The sequence below is a fragment of the Notolepis coatsorum genome (genome assembly GCF_963971535.1).
Source record: "Notolepis coatsorum genome assembly, chromosome: 9".
NCBI lineage: Eukaryota > Metazoa > Chordata > Actinopteri > Aulopiformes > Paralepididae > Notolepis > Notolepis coatsorum.
In genome coordinates, this window is record NC_140173.1 from 152,429,583 (window position 1) to 152,447,082 (window position 17,500).

At 52.1% G+C, this 17,500-nt stretch overlaps 1 protein-coding gene across 1 annotated transcript in view; it reads left to right on the forward strand.

Moving 5' to 3' along the window:
• Positions 1-968: 968 nt before the first annotated feature.
• The window catches only part of LOC311234833 (leucine zipper putative tumor suppressor 2 homolog), a gene marked incomplete at both ends in the record, with an annotated part of 38,758 nt that continues 22,226 nt past the window's right edge, over positions 969-17,500 (forward strand). Inside the window, 2 exons of the mRNA XM_084322076.1 lie at positions 969-1,694; positions 14,923-15,045. Of these exons, the coding sequence (XP_084178202.1) occupies positions 969-1,694; positions 14,923-15,045 (849 nt within the window). The remainder of the gene's footprint in view (positions 1,695-14,922; positions 15,046-17,500) is intronic.

Sequence of the window (17,500 nt, forward strand, 5' to 3'; positions counted from 1 at the left end):
GTCCCATTTGGTGAAGTCTTGGTTAATGGGTTCTATGACAGCGTCTAATATTTTGAGCCAGATTTTGATTGGAATGTCTAACTTGATGTTCCTTTTTATGGCATAGAAAGCCCTTCTTGCTTTGTCTCTCAGGTCGTTCACAGCTTGGTTGAAGTTCCCTGTGGCGCTGATGTTTAGGCCGAGATAGGTGTCGTTTTTTGTGTGTTCTAGGGTAATTGTGTGTCTAGGAGGAATTGGTTGTAGGCTGGGCCTTTTTTGGAATATCATAACTTTAGTTTTGGTTAGATTTTACTGTCAGTGCCCATGTCTGGGAGAATTTGTGCAGAAGGTCAAGGTGCTGCTGTAGCCCTTCTTTTGTTGGGGACAGCAGCACCAGGTCATCTGCAAACAGTCTGCATTTGACTTCTGTGTTTGCTAGGGGGATGCCAGGTGCTGCAGTTTGTTCCAATGTTTTTTCCAGTTCATTTATGTATATGTTGAAGAGGGTTGGACTCAAACTGCACCCCTGTCTGACCCCACGGCGTTGAGGAAAGAAGTCTGTGTGTTTTTCCTCAGACCTCACAGCACATGTGTTGTTGGTGTACATTGACTTTATGAGGTCGTATCCCTCCAATGCCACTATCTAACAGCTTGTACAGCAGACCCTCGTGCCAAATTGAGTCAAATGTTTTTGGAAGTCAACGAAACAGGAGTATACTTTGCTTTTATTTTTATTTATTTGGTTGTCCATTAGGGTGCTGAGGGTGAGAATGTGGTCTGTTGGTTTGGTAGGAAGCCAATCTGTGATCTGCTCAGGGCATTGTTGTTTGTGAGGACAAACAACTCTCTCTCTCTCTCTCTCTCGCACTAACCCTGTGTGAACGTCGTGTGAGTGAACGGGTCGAATGTGAGGAACAAACAAAAATGTGTAAAGCGCTTTGGGATAAAAGCCGTTGTATAAAATGCAGCCGTCTCTCTTCCCTCAGAACATGGAGAAGGTGTTGATCCGTCCCACAGCCTTCAAACCCGTGGTCCCCAAGAACCGGCACTCCGCGCAGTACCTGTCCCCGCGGCCGGGGGGCGCCGGCCTGTCGGAGAGCCAGAGCAGCCTCAACCTCCTCCTGCCCCTCGGAGGGTCCGGCGGGGGGGCCGCTAACGGAGGAGGAGGAGGAGGAGGAGGAGGAGGAGGAGGAGGAGGAGGAGGAGGAGGAGGCGGCTCTGGTCCCGACGGGAAGAGGAACTCCTTCAGCAGCAGCCGTCACGCCCGGAGCAGCCAGTCCTGCTCGCTGCCCGACTCCGGACGCAACTCCCTGTCCAGCCTGCCCACCCACAGCAGCCTGGCCCCCAGCGAGGGCTCCGGCTCCGGCTCGGGGGGCCTCGGCGTCCAGCTGCAGGCGGCGGGCCCCGTCCTGGGGGGCCGCGCCGTCACCGTCACCACCACCACCACCACCACCGCAGGAGGAGGAGGAAGCCACGGACACACCAACTCGGACAGCGGGCGCTCGTCGTCCAGCAAGAGCACGGGCTCGGGGTCCCTGCGCTGCGGGGGGCCGCCCCTGTCGGACAGCGGCTCGTGCGGCCACTCCCCCCCGCCGCCGCCCCTGGAGGGCTACGAGGGCGCGGTGCGGCACCTGGAGCAGAAGCTGAGGGAGCGGGACCTGGAGCTGCAGCAGCTGCGGGAGAACCTGGACGACAACGAGGCCGCCATCTGCCAGGTAGGCCTGAGCCCTAACGTTCTGCCAGGTAGAGGAGGCCTGAGCCCTGACGTTCTGCCAGGTAGAGGCCTGAGCCCTAACGTTCTGCCAGGTAGAGGAGGCCTGAGCCCTGACGTTCTGCCAGGTAGAGGAGGCCTGAGCCCTAACGTTCTGCCAGGTAGAGGAGGCCTGAGCCCTAACGTTCTGCCAGGTAGAGGAGGCCTGAGCCCTAACGTTCTGCCAGGTAGAGGCCTGAGCCCTAATGTTCTGCCAGGTAGAGGAGGCCTGAGCCCTAACGTTCTGCCAGGTAGAGGAGGCCTGAGCCCTAACGTTCTGCCAGGTAGAGGCCTGAGCCCTAATGTTCTGCCAGGTAGAGGAGGCCTGAGCCCTAATGTTCTGCCAGGTAGAGGCCTGAGCCCTAATGTTCTGCCAGGTAGAGGAGGCCTGAGCCCTAATGTTCTGCCAGGTAGAGGCCTGAGCCCTAATGTTCTGCCAGGTAGAGGCCTGAGCCCTAATGTTCTGCCAGGTAGAGGCCTGAGCCCTAACGTTCTGCCAGGTAGAGGAGGCCTGAGCCCTAATGTTCTGCCAGGTAGAGGAGGCCTGAGCCCTAATGTTCTGCCAGGTAGAGGAGGCCTGAGCCCTAACGTTCTGCCAGGTAGAGGAGGCCTGAGCCCTAATGTTCTGCCAGGTAGAGGCCTGAGCCCTAATGTTCTGCCAGGTAGAGGAGGCCTGAGCCCTAATGTTCTGCCAGGTAGAGGCCTGAGCCCTAATGTTCTGCCAGGTAGAGGAGGCCTGAGCCCTAACGTTCTGCCAGGTAGAGGCCTGAGCCCTAATGTTCTGCCAGGTAGAGGAGGCCTGAGCCCTAACGTTCTGCCAGGTAGAGGAGGCCTGAGCCCTAATGTTCTGCCAGGTAGAGGCCTGAGCCCTAATGTTCTGCCAGGTAGAGGCCTGAGCCCTAATGTTCTGCCAGGTAGAGGCCTGAGCCCTAATGTTCTGCCAGGTAGAGGAGGCCTGAGCCCTAATGTTCTGCCAGGTAGAGGCCTGAGCCCTAACGTTCTGCCAGGTAGAGGAGGCCTGAGCCCTAACGTTCTGCCAGGTAGAGGCCTGAGCCCTAACGTTCTGCCAGGTAGAGGAGGCCTGAGCCCTAACGTTCTGCCAGGTAGAGGAGGCCTGAGCCCTAACGTTCTGCCAGGTAGAGGCCTGAGCCCTAATGTTCTGCCAGGTAGAGGAGGCCTGAGCCCTAATGTTCTGCCAGGTAGAGGCCTGAGCCCTAATGTTCTGCCAGGTAGAGGCCTGAGCCCTAATGTTCTGCCAGGTAGAGGAGGCCTGAGCCCTAATGTTCTGCCAGGTAGAGGAGGCCTGAGCCCTAACGTTCTGCCAGGTAGAGGAGGCCTGAGCCCTAATGTTCTGCCAGGTAGAGGCCTGAGCCCTAATGTTCTGCCAGGTAGAGGAGGCCTGAGCCTTAATGTTCTGCCAGGTAGAGGAGGCCTGAGCCCTAACGTTCTGCCAGGTAGAGGAGGCCTGAGCCCTAACGTTCTGCCAGGTAGAGGCCTGAGCCCTAACGTTCTGCCAGGTAGAGGAGGCCTGAGCCCTAATGTTCTGCCAGGTAGAGGAGGCCTGAGCCCTAACGTTCTGCCAGGTAGAGGAGGCCTGAGCCCTAACGTTCTGCCAGGTAGAGGCCTGAGCCCTAATGTTCTGCCAGGTAGAGGAGGCCTGAGCCCTAATGTTCTGCCAGGTAGAGGCCTGAGCCCTAATGTTCTGCCAGGTAGAGGAGGCCTGAGCCCTAATGTTCTGCCAGGTAGAGGAGGCCTGAGCCCTAATGTTCTGCCAGGTAGAGGAGGCCTGAGCCCTAACGTTCTGCCAGGTAGAGGAGGCCTGAGCCCTAATGTTCTGCCAGGTAGAGGAGGCCTGAGCCCTAACGTTCTGCCAGGTAGAGGCCTGAGCCCTAACGTTCTGCCAGGTAGAGGAGGCCTGAGCCCTAACGTTCTGCCAGGTAGAGGAGGCCTGAGCCCTAACGTTCTGCCAGGTAGAGGCCTGAGCCCTAACGTTCTGCCAGGTAGAGGAGGCCTGAGCCCTAACGTTCTGCCAGGTAGAGGCCTGAGCCCTAACGTTCTGCCAGGTAGAGGAGGCCTGAGCCCTAACGTTCTGCCAGGTAGAGGCCTGAGCCCTAACGTTCTGCCAGGTAGAGGAGGCCTGAGCCCTAACGTTCTGCCAGGTAGAGGAGGCCTGAGCCCTAACGTTCTGCCAGGTAGAGGCCTGAGCCCTAATGTTCTGCCAGGTAGAGGAGGCCTGAGCCCTAATGTTCTGCCAGGTAGAGGCCTGAGCCCTAATGTTCTGCCAGGTAGAGGCCTGAGCCCTAATGTTCTGCCAGGTAGAGGAGGCCTGAGCCCTAATGTTCTGCCAGGTAGAGGAGGCCTGAGCCCTAACGTTCTGCCAGGTAGAGGAGACCTGAGCCCTAATGTTCTGCCAGGTAGAGGCCTGAGCCCTAATGTTCTGCCAGGTAGAGGAGGCCTGAGCCCTTAATGTTCTGCCAGGTAGAGGAGGCCTGAGCCCTAACGTTCTGCCAGGTAGAGGAGGCCTGAGCCCTAACGTTCTGCCAGGTAGAGGCCTGAGCCCTAACGTTCTGCCAGGTAGAGGAGGCCTGAGCCCTAATGTTCTGCCAGGTAGAGGAGGCCTGAGCCCTAACGTTCTGCCAGGTAGAGGAGGCCTGAGCCCTAACGTTCTGCCAGGTAGAGGCCTGAGCCCTAATGTTCTGCCAGGTAGAGGAGGCCTGAGCCCTAATGTTCTGCCAGGTAGAGGCCTGAGCCCTAATGTTCTGCCAGGTAGAGGAGGCCTGAGCCCTAATGTTCTGCCAGGTAGAGGAGGCCTGAGCCCTAATGTTCTGCCAGGTAGAGGAGGCCTGAGCCCTAACGTTCTGCCAGGTAGAGGAGGCCTGAGCCCTAATGTTCTGCCAGGTAGAGGAGGCCTGAGCCCTAACGTTCTGCCAGGTAGAGGCCTGAGCCCTAACGTTCTGCCAGGTAGAGGAGGCCTGAGCCCTAACGTTCTGCCAGGTAGAGGAGGCCTGAGCCCTAACGTTCTGCCAGGTAGAGGAGGCCTGAGCCCTAATGTTCTGCCAGGTAGAGGCCTGAGCCCTAACGTTCTGCCAGGTAGAGGAGGCCTGAGCCCTAATGTTCTGCCAGGTAGAGGAGGCCTGAGCCCTAATGTTCTGCCAGGTAGAGGCCTGAGCCCTAATGTTCTGCCAGGTAGAGGCCTGAGCCCTAATGTTCTGCCAGGTAGAGGCCTGAGCCCTAACGTTCTGCCAGGTAGAGGAGGCCTGAGCCCTAACGTTCTGCCAGGTAGAGGCCTGAGCCCTAATGTTCTGCCAGGTAGAGGAGGCCTGAGCCCTAATGTTCTGCCAGGTAGAGGAGGCCTGAGCCCTAATGTTCTGCCAGGTAGAGGAGGCCTGAGCCCTAATGTTCTGCCAGGTAGAGGAGGCCTGAGCCCTAACGTTCTGCCAGGTAGAGGAGGCCTGAGCCCTAATGTTCTGCCAGGTAGAGGAGGCCTGAGCCCTAATGTTCTGCCAGGTAGAGGCCTGAGCCCTAACGTTCTGCCAGGTAGAGGCCTGAGCCCTAATGTTCTGCCAGGTAGAGGAGGCCTGAGCCCTAATGTTCTGCCAGGTAGAGGCCTGAGCCCTAACGTTCTGCCAGGTAGAGGAGGCCTGAGCCCTAACGTTCTGCCAGGTAGAGGCCTGAGCCCTAATGTTCTGCCAGGTAGAGGAGGCCTGAGCCCTAATGTTCTGCCAGGTAGAGGAGGCCTGAGCCCTAACGTTCTGCCAGGTAGAGGAGGCCTGAGCCCTAACGTTCTGCCTGGTAGAGGCCTGAGCCCTAATGTTCTGCCAGGTAGAGGAGGCCTGAGCCCTAATGTTCTGCCAGGTAGAGGAGGCCTGAGCCCTAATGTTCTGCCAGGTAGAGGCCTGAGCCCTAATGTTCTGCCAGGTAGAGGAGGCCTGAGCCCTAATGTTCTGCCAGGTAGAGGCCTGAGCCCTAATGTTCTGCCAGGTAGAGGAGGCCTGAGCCCTAATGTTCTGCCAGGTAGAGGCCTGAGCCCTAACGTTCTGCCAGGTAGAGGAGGCCTGAGCCCTAACGTTCTGCCAGGTAGAGGCCTGAGCCCTAATGTTCTGCCAGGTAGAGGAGGCCTGAGCCCTAATGTTCTGCCAGGTAGAGGAGGCCTGAGCCCTAATGTTCTGCCAGGTAGAGGAGGCCTGAGCCCTAACGTTCTGCCAGGTAGAGGCCTGAGCCCTAATGTTCTGCCAGGTAGAGGAGGCCTGAGCCCTAACGTTCTGCCAGGTAGAGGAGGCCTGAGCCCTAACGTTCTGCCAGGTAGAGGAGGCCTGAGCCCTAATGTTCTGCCAGGTAGAGGAGGCCTGAGCCCTAATGTTCTGCCAGGTAGAGGCCTGAGCCCTAATGTTCTGCCAGGTAGAGGAGGCCTGAGCCCTAACGTTCTGCAGGTAGAGGCCTGAGCCCTAATGTTCTGCCAGGTAGAGGAGGCCTGAGCCCTAATGTTCTGCCAGGTAGAGGCCTGAGCCCTAATGTTCTGCCAGGTAGAGGCCTGAGCCCTAATGTTCTGCCAGGTAGAGGCCTGAGCCCTAATGTTCTGCCAGGTAGAGGAGGCCTGAGCCCTAACGTTCTGCCAGGTAGAGGAGGCCTGAGCCCTAACGTTCTGCCAGGTAGAGGCCTGAGCCCTAATGTTCTGCCAGGTAGAGGCCTGAGCCCTAATGTTCTGCCAGGTAGAGGAGGCCTGAGCCCTAATGTTCTGCCAGGTAGAGGCCTGAGCCCTAATGTTCTGCCAGGTAGAGGCCTGAGCCCTAATGTTCTGCCAGGTAGAGGCCTGAGCCCTAACGTTCTGCCAGGTAGAGGAGGCCTGAGCCCTAACGTTCTGCCAGGTAGAGGAGGCCTGAGCCCTAATGTTCTGCCAGGTAGAGGCCTGAGCCCTAATGTTCTGCCAGGTAGAGGAGGCCTGAGCCCTAACGTTCTGCCAGGTAGAGGCCTGAGCCCTAATGTTCTGCCAGGTAGAGGAGGCCTGAGCCCTAATGTTCTGCCAGGTAGAGGAGGCCTGAGCCCTAACGTTCTGCCAGGTAGAGGAGGCCTGAGCCCTAATGTTCTGCCAGGTAGAGGCCTGAGCCCTAACGTTCTGCCAGGTAGAGGAGGCCTGAGCCCTAACGTTCTGCCAGGTAGAGGAGGCCTGAGCCCTAATGTTCTGCCAGGTAGAGGCCTGAGCCCTAACGTTCTGCCAGGTAGAGGAGGCCTGAGCCCTAATGTTCTGCCAGGTAGAGGCCTGAGCCCTAACGTTCTGCCAGGTAGAGGAGGCCTGAGCCCTAACGTTCTGCCAGGTAGAGGAGGCCTGAGCCCTAACGTTCTGCCAGGTAGAGGAGGCCTGAGCCCTAATGTTCTGCCAGGTAGAGGAGGCCTGAGCCCTAATGTTCTGCCAGGTAGAGGAGGCCTGAGCCCTAACGTTCTGCCAGGTAGAGGCCTGAGCCCTAATGTTCTGCCAGGTAGAGGAGGCCTGAGCCCTAATGTTCTGCCAGGTAGAGGAGGCCTGAGCCCTAATGTTCTGCCAGGTAGAGGAGGCCTGAGCCCTAACGTTCTGCCAGGTAGAGGCCTGAGCCCTAACGTTCTGCCAGGTAGAGGAGGCCTGAGCCCTAACGTTCTGCCAGGTAGAGGAGGCCTGAGCCCTAACGTTCTGCCAGGTAGAGGCCTGAGCCCTAACGTTCTGCCAGGTAGAGGAGGCCTGAGCCCTAACGTTCTGCCAGGTAGAGGAGGCCTGAGCCCTAATGTTCTGCCAGGTAGAGGAGGCCTGAGCCCTAACGTTCTGCCAGGTAGAGGAGGCCTGAGCCCTAATGTTCTGCCAGGTAGAGGAGGCCTGAGCCCTAATGTTCTGCCAGGTAGAGGAGGCCTGAGCCCTAATGTTCTGCCAGGTAGAGGAGGCCTGAGCCCTAATGTTCTGCCAGGTAGAGGCCTGAGCCCTAATGTTCTGCCAGGTAGAGGCCTGAGCCCTAACGTTCTGCCAGGTAGAGGAGGCCTGAGCCCTAACGTTCTGCCAGGTAGAGGCCTGAGCCCTAATGTTCTGCCAGGTAGAGGAGGCCTGAGCCCTAATGTTCTGCCAGGTAGAGGAGGCCTGAGCCCTAATGTTCTGCCAGGTAGAGGAGGCCTGAGCCCTAATGTTCTGCCAGGTAGAGGAGGCCTGAGCCCTAATGTTCTGCCAGGTAGAGGAGGCCTGAGCCCTAACGTTCTGCCAGGTAGAGGAGGCCTGAGCCCTAACGTTCTGCAGGTAGAGGCCTGAGCCCTAATGTTCTGCCAGGTAGAGGAGGCCTGAGCCCTAACGTTCTGCCAGGTAGAGGCCTGAGCCCTAATGTTCTGCCAGGTAGAGGCCTGAGCCCTAATGTTCTGCCAGGTAGAGGAGGCCTGAGCCCTAATGTTCTGCCAGGTAGAGGAGGCCTGAGCCCTAATGTTCTGCCAGGTAGAGGCCTGAGCCCTAATGTTCTGCCAGGTAGAGGCCTGAGCCCTAATGTTCTGCCAGGTAGAGGCCTGAGCCCTAATGTTCTGCCAGGTAGAGGCCTGAGCCCTAACGTTCTGCCAGGTAGAGGCCTGAGCCCTAATGTTCTGCCAGGTAGAGGAGGCCTGAGCCCTAACGTTCTGCAGGTAGAGGCCTGAGCCCTAACGTTCTGCCAGGTAGAGGAGGCCTGAGCCCTAATGTTCTGCCAGGTAGAGGCCTGAGCCCTAATGTTCTGCCAGGTAGAGGAGGCCTGAGCCCTAATGTTCTGCCAGGTAGAGGAGGCCTGAGCCCTAACGTTCTGCCAGGTAGAGGAGGCCTGAGCCCTAATGTTCTGCCAGGTAGAGGAGGCCTGAGCCCTAATGTTCTGCCAGGTAGAGGCCTGAGCCCTAATGTTCTGCCAGGTAGAGGCCTGAGCCCTAATGTTCTGCCAGGTAGAGGCCTGAGCCCTAACGTTCTGCCAGGTAGAGGAGGCCTGAGCCCTAACGTTCTGCCAGGTAGAGGCCTGAGCCCTAATGTTCTGCCAGGTAGAGGAGGCCTGAGCCCTAATGTTCTGCCAGGTAGAGGAGGCCTGAGCCCTAATGTTCTGCCAGGTAGAGGAGGCCTGAGCCCTAATGTTCTGCCAGGTAGAGGAGGCCTGAGCCCTAACGTTCTGCCAGGTAGAGGAGGCCTGAGCCCTAATGTTCTGCCAGGTAGAGGAGGCCTGAGCCCTAATGTTCTGCCAGGTAGAGGCCTGAGCCCTAACGTTCTGCCAGGTAGAGGCCTGAGCCCTAATGTTCTGCCAGGTAGAGGAGGCCTGAGCCCTAATGTTCTGCCAGGTAGAGGCCTGAGCCCTAACGTTCTGCCAGGTAGAGGAGGCCTGAGCCCTAACGTTCTGCCAGGTAGAGGCCTGAGCCCTAATGTTCTGCCAGGTAGAGGAGGCCTGAGCCCTAATGTTCTGCCAGGTAGAGGAGGCCTGAGCCCTAACGTTCTGCCAGGTAGAGGAGGCCTGAGCCCTAACGTTCTGCCTGGTAGAGGCCTGAGCCCTAATGTTCTGCCAGGTAGAGGAGGCCTGAGCCCTAATGTTCTGCCAGGTAGAGGAGGCCTGAGCCCTAATGTTCTGCCAGGTAGAGGCCTGAGCCCTAATGTTCTGCCAGGTAGAGGAGGCCTGAGCCCTAATGTTCTGCCAGGTAGAGGCCTGAGCCCTAATGTTCTGCCAGGTAGAGGAGGCCTGAGCCCTAATGTTCTGCCAGGTAGAGGCCTGAGCCCTAACGTTCTGCCAGGTAGAGGAGGCCTGAGCCCTAACGTTCTGCCAGGTAGAGGCCTGAGCCCTAATGTTCTGCCAGGTAGAGGAGGCCTGAGCCCTAATGTTCTGCCAGGTAGAGGAGGCCTGAGCCCTAATGTTCTGCCAGGTAGAGGAGGCCTGAGCCCTAACGTTCTGCCAGGTAGAGGCCTGAGCCCTAATGTTCTGCCAGGTAGAGGAGGCCTGAGCCCTAACGTTCTGCCAGGTAGAGGAGGCCTGAGCCCTAACGTTCTGCCAGGTAGAGGAGGCCTGAGCCCTAATGTTCTGCCAGGTAGAGGAGGCCTGAGCCCTAATGTTCTGCCAGGTAGAGGCCTGAGCCCTAATGTTCTGCCAGGTAGAGGAGGCCTGAGCCCTAACGTTCTGCAGGTAGAGGCCTGAGCCCTAATGTTCTGCCAGGTAGAGGAGGCCTGAGCCCTAATGTTCTGCCAGGTAGAGGCCTGAGCCCTAATGTTCTGCCAGGTAGAGGCCTGAGCCCTAATGTTCTGCCAGGTAGAGGCCTGAGCCCTAATGTTCTGCCAGGTAGAGGAGGCCTGAGCCCTAACGTTCTGCCAGGTAGAGGAGGCCTGAGCCCTAACGTTCTGCCAGGTAGAGGCCTGAGCCCTAATGTTCTGCCAGGTAGAGGCCTGAGCCCTAATGTTCTGCCAGGTAGAGGAGGCCTGAGCCCTAATGTTCTGCCAGGTAGAGGCCTGAGCCCTAATGTTCTGCCAGGTAGAGGCCTGAGCCCTAATGTTCTGCCAGGTAGAGGCCTGAGCCCTAACGTTCTGCCAGGTAGAGGAGGCCTGAGCCCTAACGTTCTGCCAGGTAGAGGAGGCCTGAGCCCTAATGTTCTGCCAGGTAGAGGCCTGAGCCCTAATGTTCTGCCAGGTAGAGGAGGCCTGAGCCCTAACGTTCTGCCAGGTAGAGGCCTGAGCCCTAATGTTCTGCCAGGTAGAGGAGGCCTGAGCCCTAATGTTCTGCCAGGTAGAGGAGGCCTGAGCCCTAACGTTCTGCCAGGTAGAGGAGGCCTGAGCCCTAATGTTCTGCCAGGTAGAGGCCTGAGCCCTAACGTTCTGCCAGGTAGAGGAGGCCTGAGCCCTAACGTTCTGCCAGGTAGAGGAGGCCTGAGCCCTAATGTTCTGCCAGGTAGAGGCCTGAGCCCTAACGTTCTGCCAGGTAGAGGAGGCCTGAGCCCTAATGTTCTGCCAGGTAGAGGCCTGAGCCCTAACGTTCTGCCAGGTAGAGGAGGCCTGAGCCCTAACGTTCTGCCAGGTAGAGGAGGCCTGAGCCCTAACGTTCTGCCAGGTAGAGGAGGCCTGAGCCCTAATGTTCTGCCAGGTAGAGGAGGCCTGAGCCCTAATGTTCTGCCAGGTAGAGGAGGCCTGAGCCCTAACGTTCTGCCAGGTAGAGGCCTGAGCCCTAATGTTCTGCCAGGTAGAGGAGGCCTGAGCCCTAATGTTCTGCCAGGTAGAGGAGGCCTGAGCCCTAATGTTCTGCCAGGTAGAGGAGGCCTGAGCCCTAACGTTCTGCCAGGTAGAGGCCTGAGCCCTAACGTTCTGCCAGGTAGAGGAGGCCTGAGCCCTAACGTTCTGCCAGGTAGAGGAGGCCTGAGCCCTAACGTTCTGCCAGGTAGAGGCCTGAGCCCTAACGTTCTGCCAGGTAGAGGAGGCCTGAGCCCTAACGTTCTGCCAGGTAGAGGAGGCCTGAGCCCTAATGTTCTGCCAGGTAGAGGAGGCCTGAGCCCTAACGTTCTGCCAGGTAGAGGAGGCCTGAGCCCTAATGTTCTGCCAGGTAGAGGAGGCCTGAGCCCTAATGTTCTGCCAGGTAGAGGAGGCCTGAGCCCTAATGTTCTGCCAGGTAGAGGAGGCCTGAGCCCTAATGTTCTGCCAGGTAGAGGCCTGAGCCCTAATGTTCTGCCAGGTAGAGGCCTGAGCCCTAACGTTCTGCCAGGTAGAGGAGGCCTGAGCCCTAACGTTCTGCCAGGTAGAGGCCTGAGCCCTAATGTTCTGCCAGGTAGAGGAGGCCTGAGCCCTAATGTTCTGCCAGGTAGAGGAGGCCTGAGCCCTAATGTTCTGCCAGGTAGAGGAGGCCTGAGCCCTAATGTTCTGCCAGGTAGAGGAGGCCTGAGCCCTAATGTTCTGCCAGGTAGAGGAGGCCTGAGCCCTAACGTTCTGCCAGGTAGAGGAGGCCTGAGCCCTAACGTTCTGCAGGTAGAGGCCTGAGCCCTAATGTTCTGCCAGGTAGAGGAGGCCTGAGCCCTAACGTTCTGCCAGGTAGAGGCCTGAGCCCTAATGTTCTGCCAGGTAGAGGCCTGAGCCCTAATGTTCTGCCAGGTAGAGGAGGCCTGAGCCCTAATGTTCTGCCAGGTAGAGGAGGCCTGAGCCCTAATGTTCTGCCAGGTAGAGGCCTGAGCCCTAATGTTCTGCCAGGTAGAGGCCTGAGCCCTAATGTTCTGCCAGGTAGAGGCCTGAGCCCTAATGTTCTGCCAGGTAGAGGCCTGAGCCCTAACGTTCTGCCAGGTAGAGGCCTGAGCCCTAATGTTCTGCCAGGTAGAGGAGGCCTGAGCCCTAACGTTCTGCAGGTAGAGGCCTGAGCCCTAACGTTCTGCCAGGTAGAGGAGGCCTGAGCCCTAATGTTCTGCCAGGTAGAGGCCTGAGCCCTAATGTTCTGCCAGGTAGAGGAGGCCTGAGCCCTAATGTTCTGCCAGGTAGAGGAGGCCTGAGCCCTAACGTTCTGCCAGGTAGAGGAGGCCTGAGCCCTAATGTTCTGCCAGGTAGAGGAGGCCTGAGCCCTAATGTTCTGCCAGGTAGAGGCCTGAGCCCTAATGTTCTGCCAGGTAGAGGCCTGAGCCCTAATGTTCTGCCAGGTAGAGGCCTGAGCCCTAATGTTCTGCCAGGTAGAGGCCTGAGCCCTAATGTTCTGCCAGGTAGAGGCCTGAGCCCTAATGTTCTGCCAGGTAGAGGAGGCCTGAGCCCTAATGTTCTGCCAGGTAGAGGCCTGAGCCCTAATGTTCTGCCAGGTAGAGGCCTGAGCCCTAATGTTCTGCCAGGTAGAGGAGGCCTGAGCCCTAATGTTCTGCCAGGTAGAGGAGGCCTGAGCCCTAACGTTCTGCCAGGTAGAGGAGGCCTGAGCCCTAATGTTCTGCCAGGTAGAGGCCTGAGCCCTAATGTTCTGCCAGGTAGAGGCCTGAGCCCTAATGTTCTGCCAGGTAGAGGAGGCCTGAGCCCTAATGTTCTGCCAGGTAGAGGAGGCCTGAGCCCTAACGTTCTGCCAGCTAGAGGAGGCCTGAGCCCTAATGTTCTGCCAGGTAGAGGAGGCCTGAGCCCTAATGTTCTGCCAGGTAGAGGAGGCCTGAGCCCTAACGTTCTGCCAGGTAGAGGCCTGAGCCCTAATGTTCTGCCAGGTAGAGGCCTGAGCCCTAATGTTCTGCCAGGTAGAGGAGGCCTGAGCCCTAATGTTCTGCCAGGTAGAGGAGGCCTGAGCCCTAATGTTCTGCCAGGTAGAGGAGGCCTGAGCCCTAATGTTCTGCCAGGTAGAGGAGGCCTGAGCCCTAACGTTCTGCCAGGTAGATTATATAATAATGTCTGAACCCCGTCTCCAGGTGTACGAGGAGAAGCGGTGCGAGAGGGAGATGATAATAATGTTGAACCCGGTCTCCAGGTGTACGAGGAGAAGCGGTGCAAGAGGGAGATGATAATAATGTCTGAACCCGGTCTCCAGGGCCCTGTTTCTTGTACCTGGATAACTGAGTTAGCCGGATAACTTTAGCTGGATAACTGGGTTAGCCGGACTTTCCGATTTCATGTACCTGGATTTTCCAAATCACCATGACAACATATCCAAAAGTTTGAGCCTGGTCGAAAGCAGAGTTCAAGTTCAAGTTAGCCTGAACTATCGCCACGCCCCCGCAAAGAAGTGACAGCCCGTTTCCTGAAACTATTCCCACAGTCTACGATCTGCATTATACCATTCTGAATTAAGTTTTTGTGCTCCATTCTTCCAGAGGGGGCTTTTGAAATGTAAAATAGACCCAAAATGCTGATATTAAATTCACTTTGTCCTAAATAATGCACGTTATATATACCGTGGCGACGGTGGCGCTCGCTCGTGCGACGTACACATGATGTGGTTATTTTAATTGTAACTGGGATTAAGATGTCTGATGAGATGCGCTGTTTGACGGATTTGAGAAATTAAATGAGCCGTTGACGTCACATGAATGAATGAGGATAAAGAAATAAAACTTCATTCAAAATAAGGGATATTCTAAACACGGGTCTCTCGTTCATTAATGTATAAACAATGAATCTATCCCATCTGGCACAGTGGCCCAGCGGTAGCGCTCAAGTCTCCCAACCTAGCGATCCGGGTTCAAATCCCGGTGTTTCCAATATGATTTTTTTGAATATAATATTAATGATTATACGCCAAAGTAGCCTGGTTTTAAGTTAAAATATTATAAATCTACATGCATTGAGGATGTCATTCTTTATATAGCTCTCAACGTGCACCAAATTGAATTATTCCTATATTGCAAAAAGAAGGACCCCGGTCTTGAACCCGGGTCGTCCGTGTGGAAGTCAAAAGAACAACCCGTTGGACCACATTGGAGATAAGTTTAACATTGACTATACATCAATCAATGGGCAAGAAAGCCGTCTCGTAATTCTGTATAACAGTTAACTAGTTATTTTCGCTAGCAAGATCTCATTTGATTATTCAATCCAGCAGGCAAGTTTAAAGAAATATAATCTGATTGATTGAGGTAATGAGGGACTTAGAATTAGCCTATAGATAACGCATTTAACTTGTCGGCGAGGCGATTGAGCCTATTGCAATCTGTCAATAAAGTCTTAAATCAATTAATCAATCAATGCCGTTGAGAATCAGGGTCTCTGCCATCGATACGTGCTGGCTTTCCACCTAAAACGGGAGCGCGCATCTAGCCTGACTTGAGCCTGACTCTCAAGTCTGGCTTGAGTTAACGAGACTGAATCCTCCTTTGTGAAACAGGAAAATCCCGGCTTTGAACATCGGGTTAACTGAAGCTGGATAATGGACATGTTGATCGACTTAGTTGAACCACGTACATGAAACAGGGCCCAGGTGTACGAGGAGAAGCGGTGCAAGAGGGAGATGATAATAATGTCTGAACCCGGTCTCCAGGTGTACGAGGAGAAGCGGTGTGAGAGGGAGATGATAATGTCTGAACCCGGTCTCCAGGTGTACGAGGAGAAGCGGTGCGAGAGGGAGATGATAATAATGTCTGAACCCGGTCTCCAGGTGTACGAGGAGAAGCGGTGTGAGAGGGAGATGATAATAATGTCTGAACCCGGTCTCCAGGTGTACGAGGAGAAGCGGTGCGAGAGGGAGATGATAATAATGTCTGAACCCGGTCTCCAGGTGTACGAGGAGAAGCGGTGCGAGAGGGAGATGATAATAATGTCTGAACCCGGTCTCCAGGTGTACGAGGAGAAGCGGTGCCGGTGCGAGAGGGAGATGGAGGAGCTGAGAGAGAGCTGCTCCTGCAAGATGAAGCAGGCCTCCCAGAGGACCCAGAGGGCACAGCAGGTACTGCAGCTGCAGGTGAGATACTCCTTTTAGATTACATTACATTACATTACATTACATTTGATTAGATTAGATTGTACTTTATTATCATTATATTAGCATACAATGAGATTTGGGACTCAAACTTAACACTTTCAGAGCCGGCAGGGGGTGTCGTCCTTTACGCGGTGGATGCCAGCATCCACTTCAATGATGGCGTTAAAAACGCATAATCTATGTCTTAAATTATGGCTGTGTGTCTAATCTGCCCGTCTCTTATCAATGACTTGTTTGCAGTCAACATTGTCGAAACGGATTGTTTTTTAATCTGTTCATTTCCGTTTTATAGCATTTCGAAAAGCTATCGTTTTCTCGAAAATTTCAGAAAATTCCGTCAAAAACCGACATTTACTGGAATATGCTAGAATGCACTAGACACGTTGTAATTTTTCGGCCCATTTATGAATTGTTTTCAAATAAACGCTAGATTATCGATAGTATATGTGTACTTATGCACGCTATAGAAGCGGGCTGAGAAATCAATTCTCTCATTTCCTGATCAGCACACAGGGCACACTGTTATCTCAGTGAAAATAGCTCTGATTATCCTAAAACTGGTAACATAGACTCCTTACCTTAGATCAGATGTTCTCCAAAAAGATTATTCCAATTCCTGATCGCCATTCCAAATATCGATCGCATTTATTGATTGATTATTGGCTACTGTAAATATATATTCCAGGTTGTTTTCCATCTCGCGATCACTTCCCTTTTCATCAGATCCCTCACCAGCATAGTGGACCTGTGTAATTCAATGGTGTGCAGTTACACAGGGATAGACGATAGGGGGCGGTATTTTCCCATTGGAGCTCTGTACTAACGGGAGGCTCGGTTGATGTGTTAAGGTGCTGTAATAAGTAATAAAAGAGAAACATAAAATACTATACAGAAACATAAAATACTATACAGAAACCTAAGATACTATACAGAAACATAAAATACTATACAGAAACATAAAATACTATACAAGAAACATAAAATACTATACAAGAAACATACAATACTATACATAAACATAAAATACTATACATAAACATAAAATACTATACATAAACATACTATACATAAACATAAAATACTATACAAGACACATAAAATACTATACATGAACATAAAATACTATACATAAACATAAAATACTATACATAAACATAAAATACTATACAAGAAACATAAGATACTATACATAAACATAAAATACTATACAAGAAACATAAAATACTATACAGAAACATAAAATACTATACATAAACATAAAATACTATACAAGAAACATAAACTACTATACAAGAAACATAAAATACTATACATAAACATAAAATACTATACATAAACATAAAATACTATACAGAAACATAAAATACTATACAAGAAACATAAAATACTATACAAGAAACATAAAATACTATACAAGAAACATAAAATACTATACATAAACATAAAATACTATACAAGAAACATAAAATACTATACATAAACATAAAATACTATACAAGAAACATAAAATACTATACATAAACATAAAATACTATACAAGAAACATAAAATACTATATAAGAAACATAAAATACTATACATAAAGATAAAATACTATACATAAACATAAAATACTATACAGAAACATAAAATACTATACAAGAAACATAAAATACTATACATAAACATAAAATACTATACATAAACATAAAATACTATACAAGAAACATAAAATACTATACAAGAAACATAAAATACTATACATAAACATAAAATACTATACTATACAAGAAACATAAAATACTATACATAAACATAAAATACTATACAAGAAACATAAAATACTATACATGAACATAAAATACTATACATAAACATAAAATACTATACATAAACATAAAATACTATACAAGAAACATAAGATACTATACATAAACATACTATACATAAACATAAAATACTATACAAGACACATAAAATACTATACATGAACATAAAATACTATACATAAACATAAAATACTATACATAAACATAAAATACTATACAAGAAACATAAGATACTATACATAAACATAAAATACTATACAAGAAACATAAAATACTATACAGAAACATAAAATACTATACATAAACATAAAATACTATACAAGAAACATAAACTACTATACAAGAAACATAAAATACTATACATAAACATAAAATACTATACATAAACATAAAATACTATACAGAAACATAAAATACTATACAAGAAACATAAAATACTATACAAGAAACATAAAATACTATACAAGAAACATAAAATACTATACATAAACATAAAATACTATACAAGAAACATAAAATACTATACATAAACATAAAATACTATACAAGAAACATAAAATACTATACATAAACATAAAATACTATACAAGAAACATAAAATACTATATAAGAAACATAAAATACTA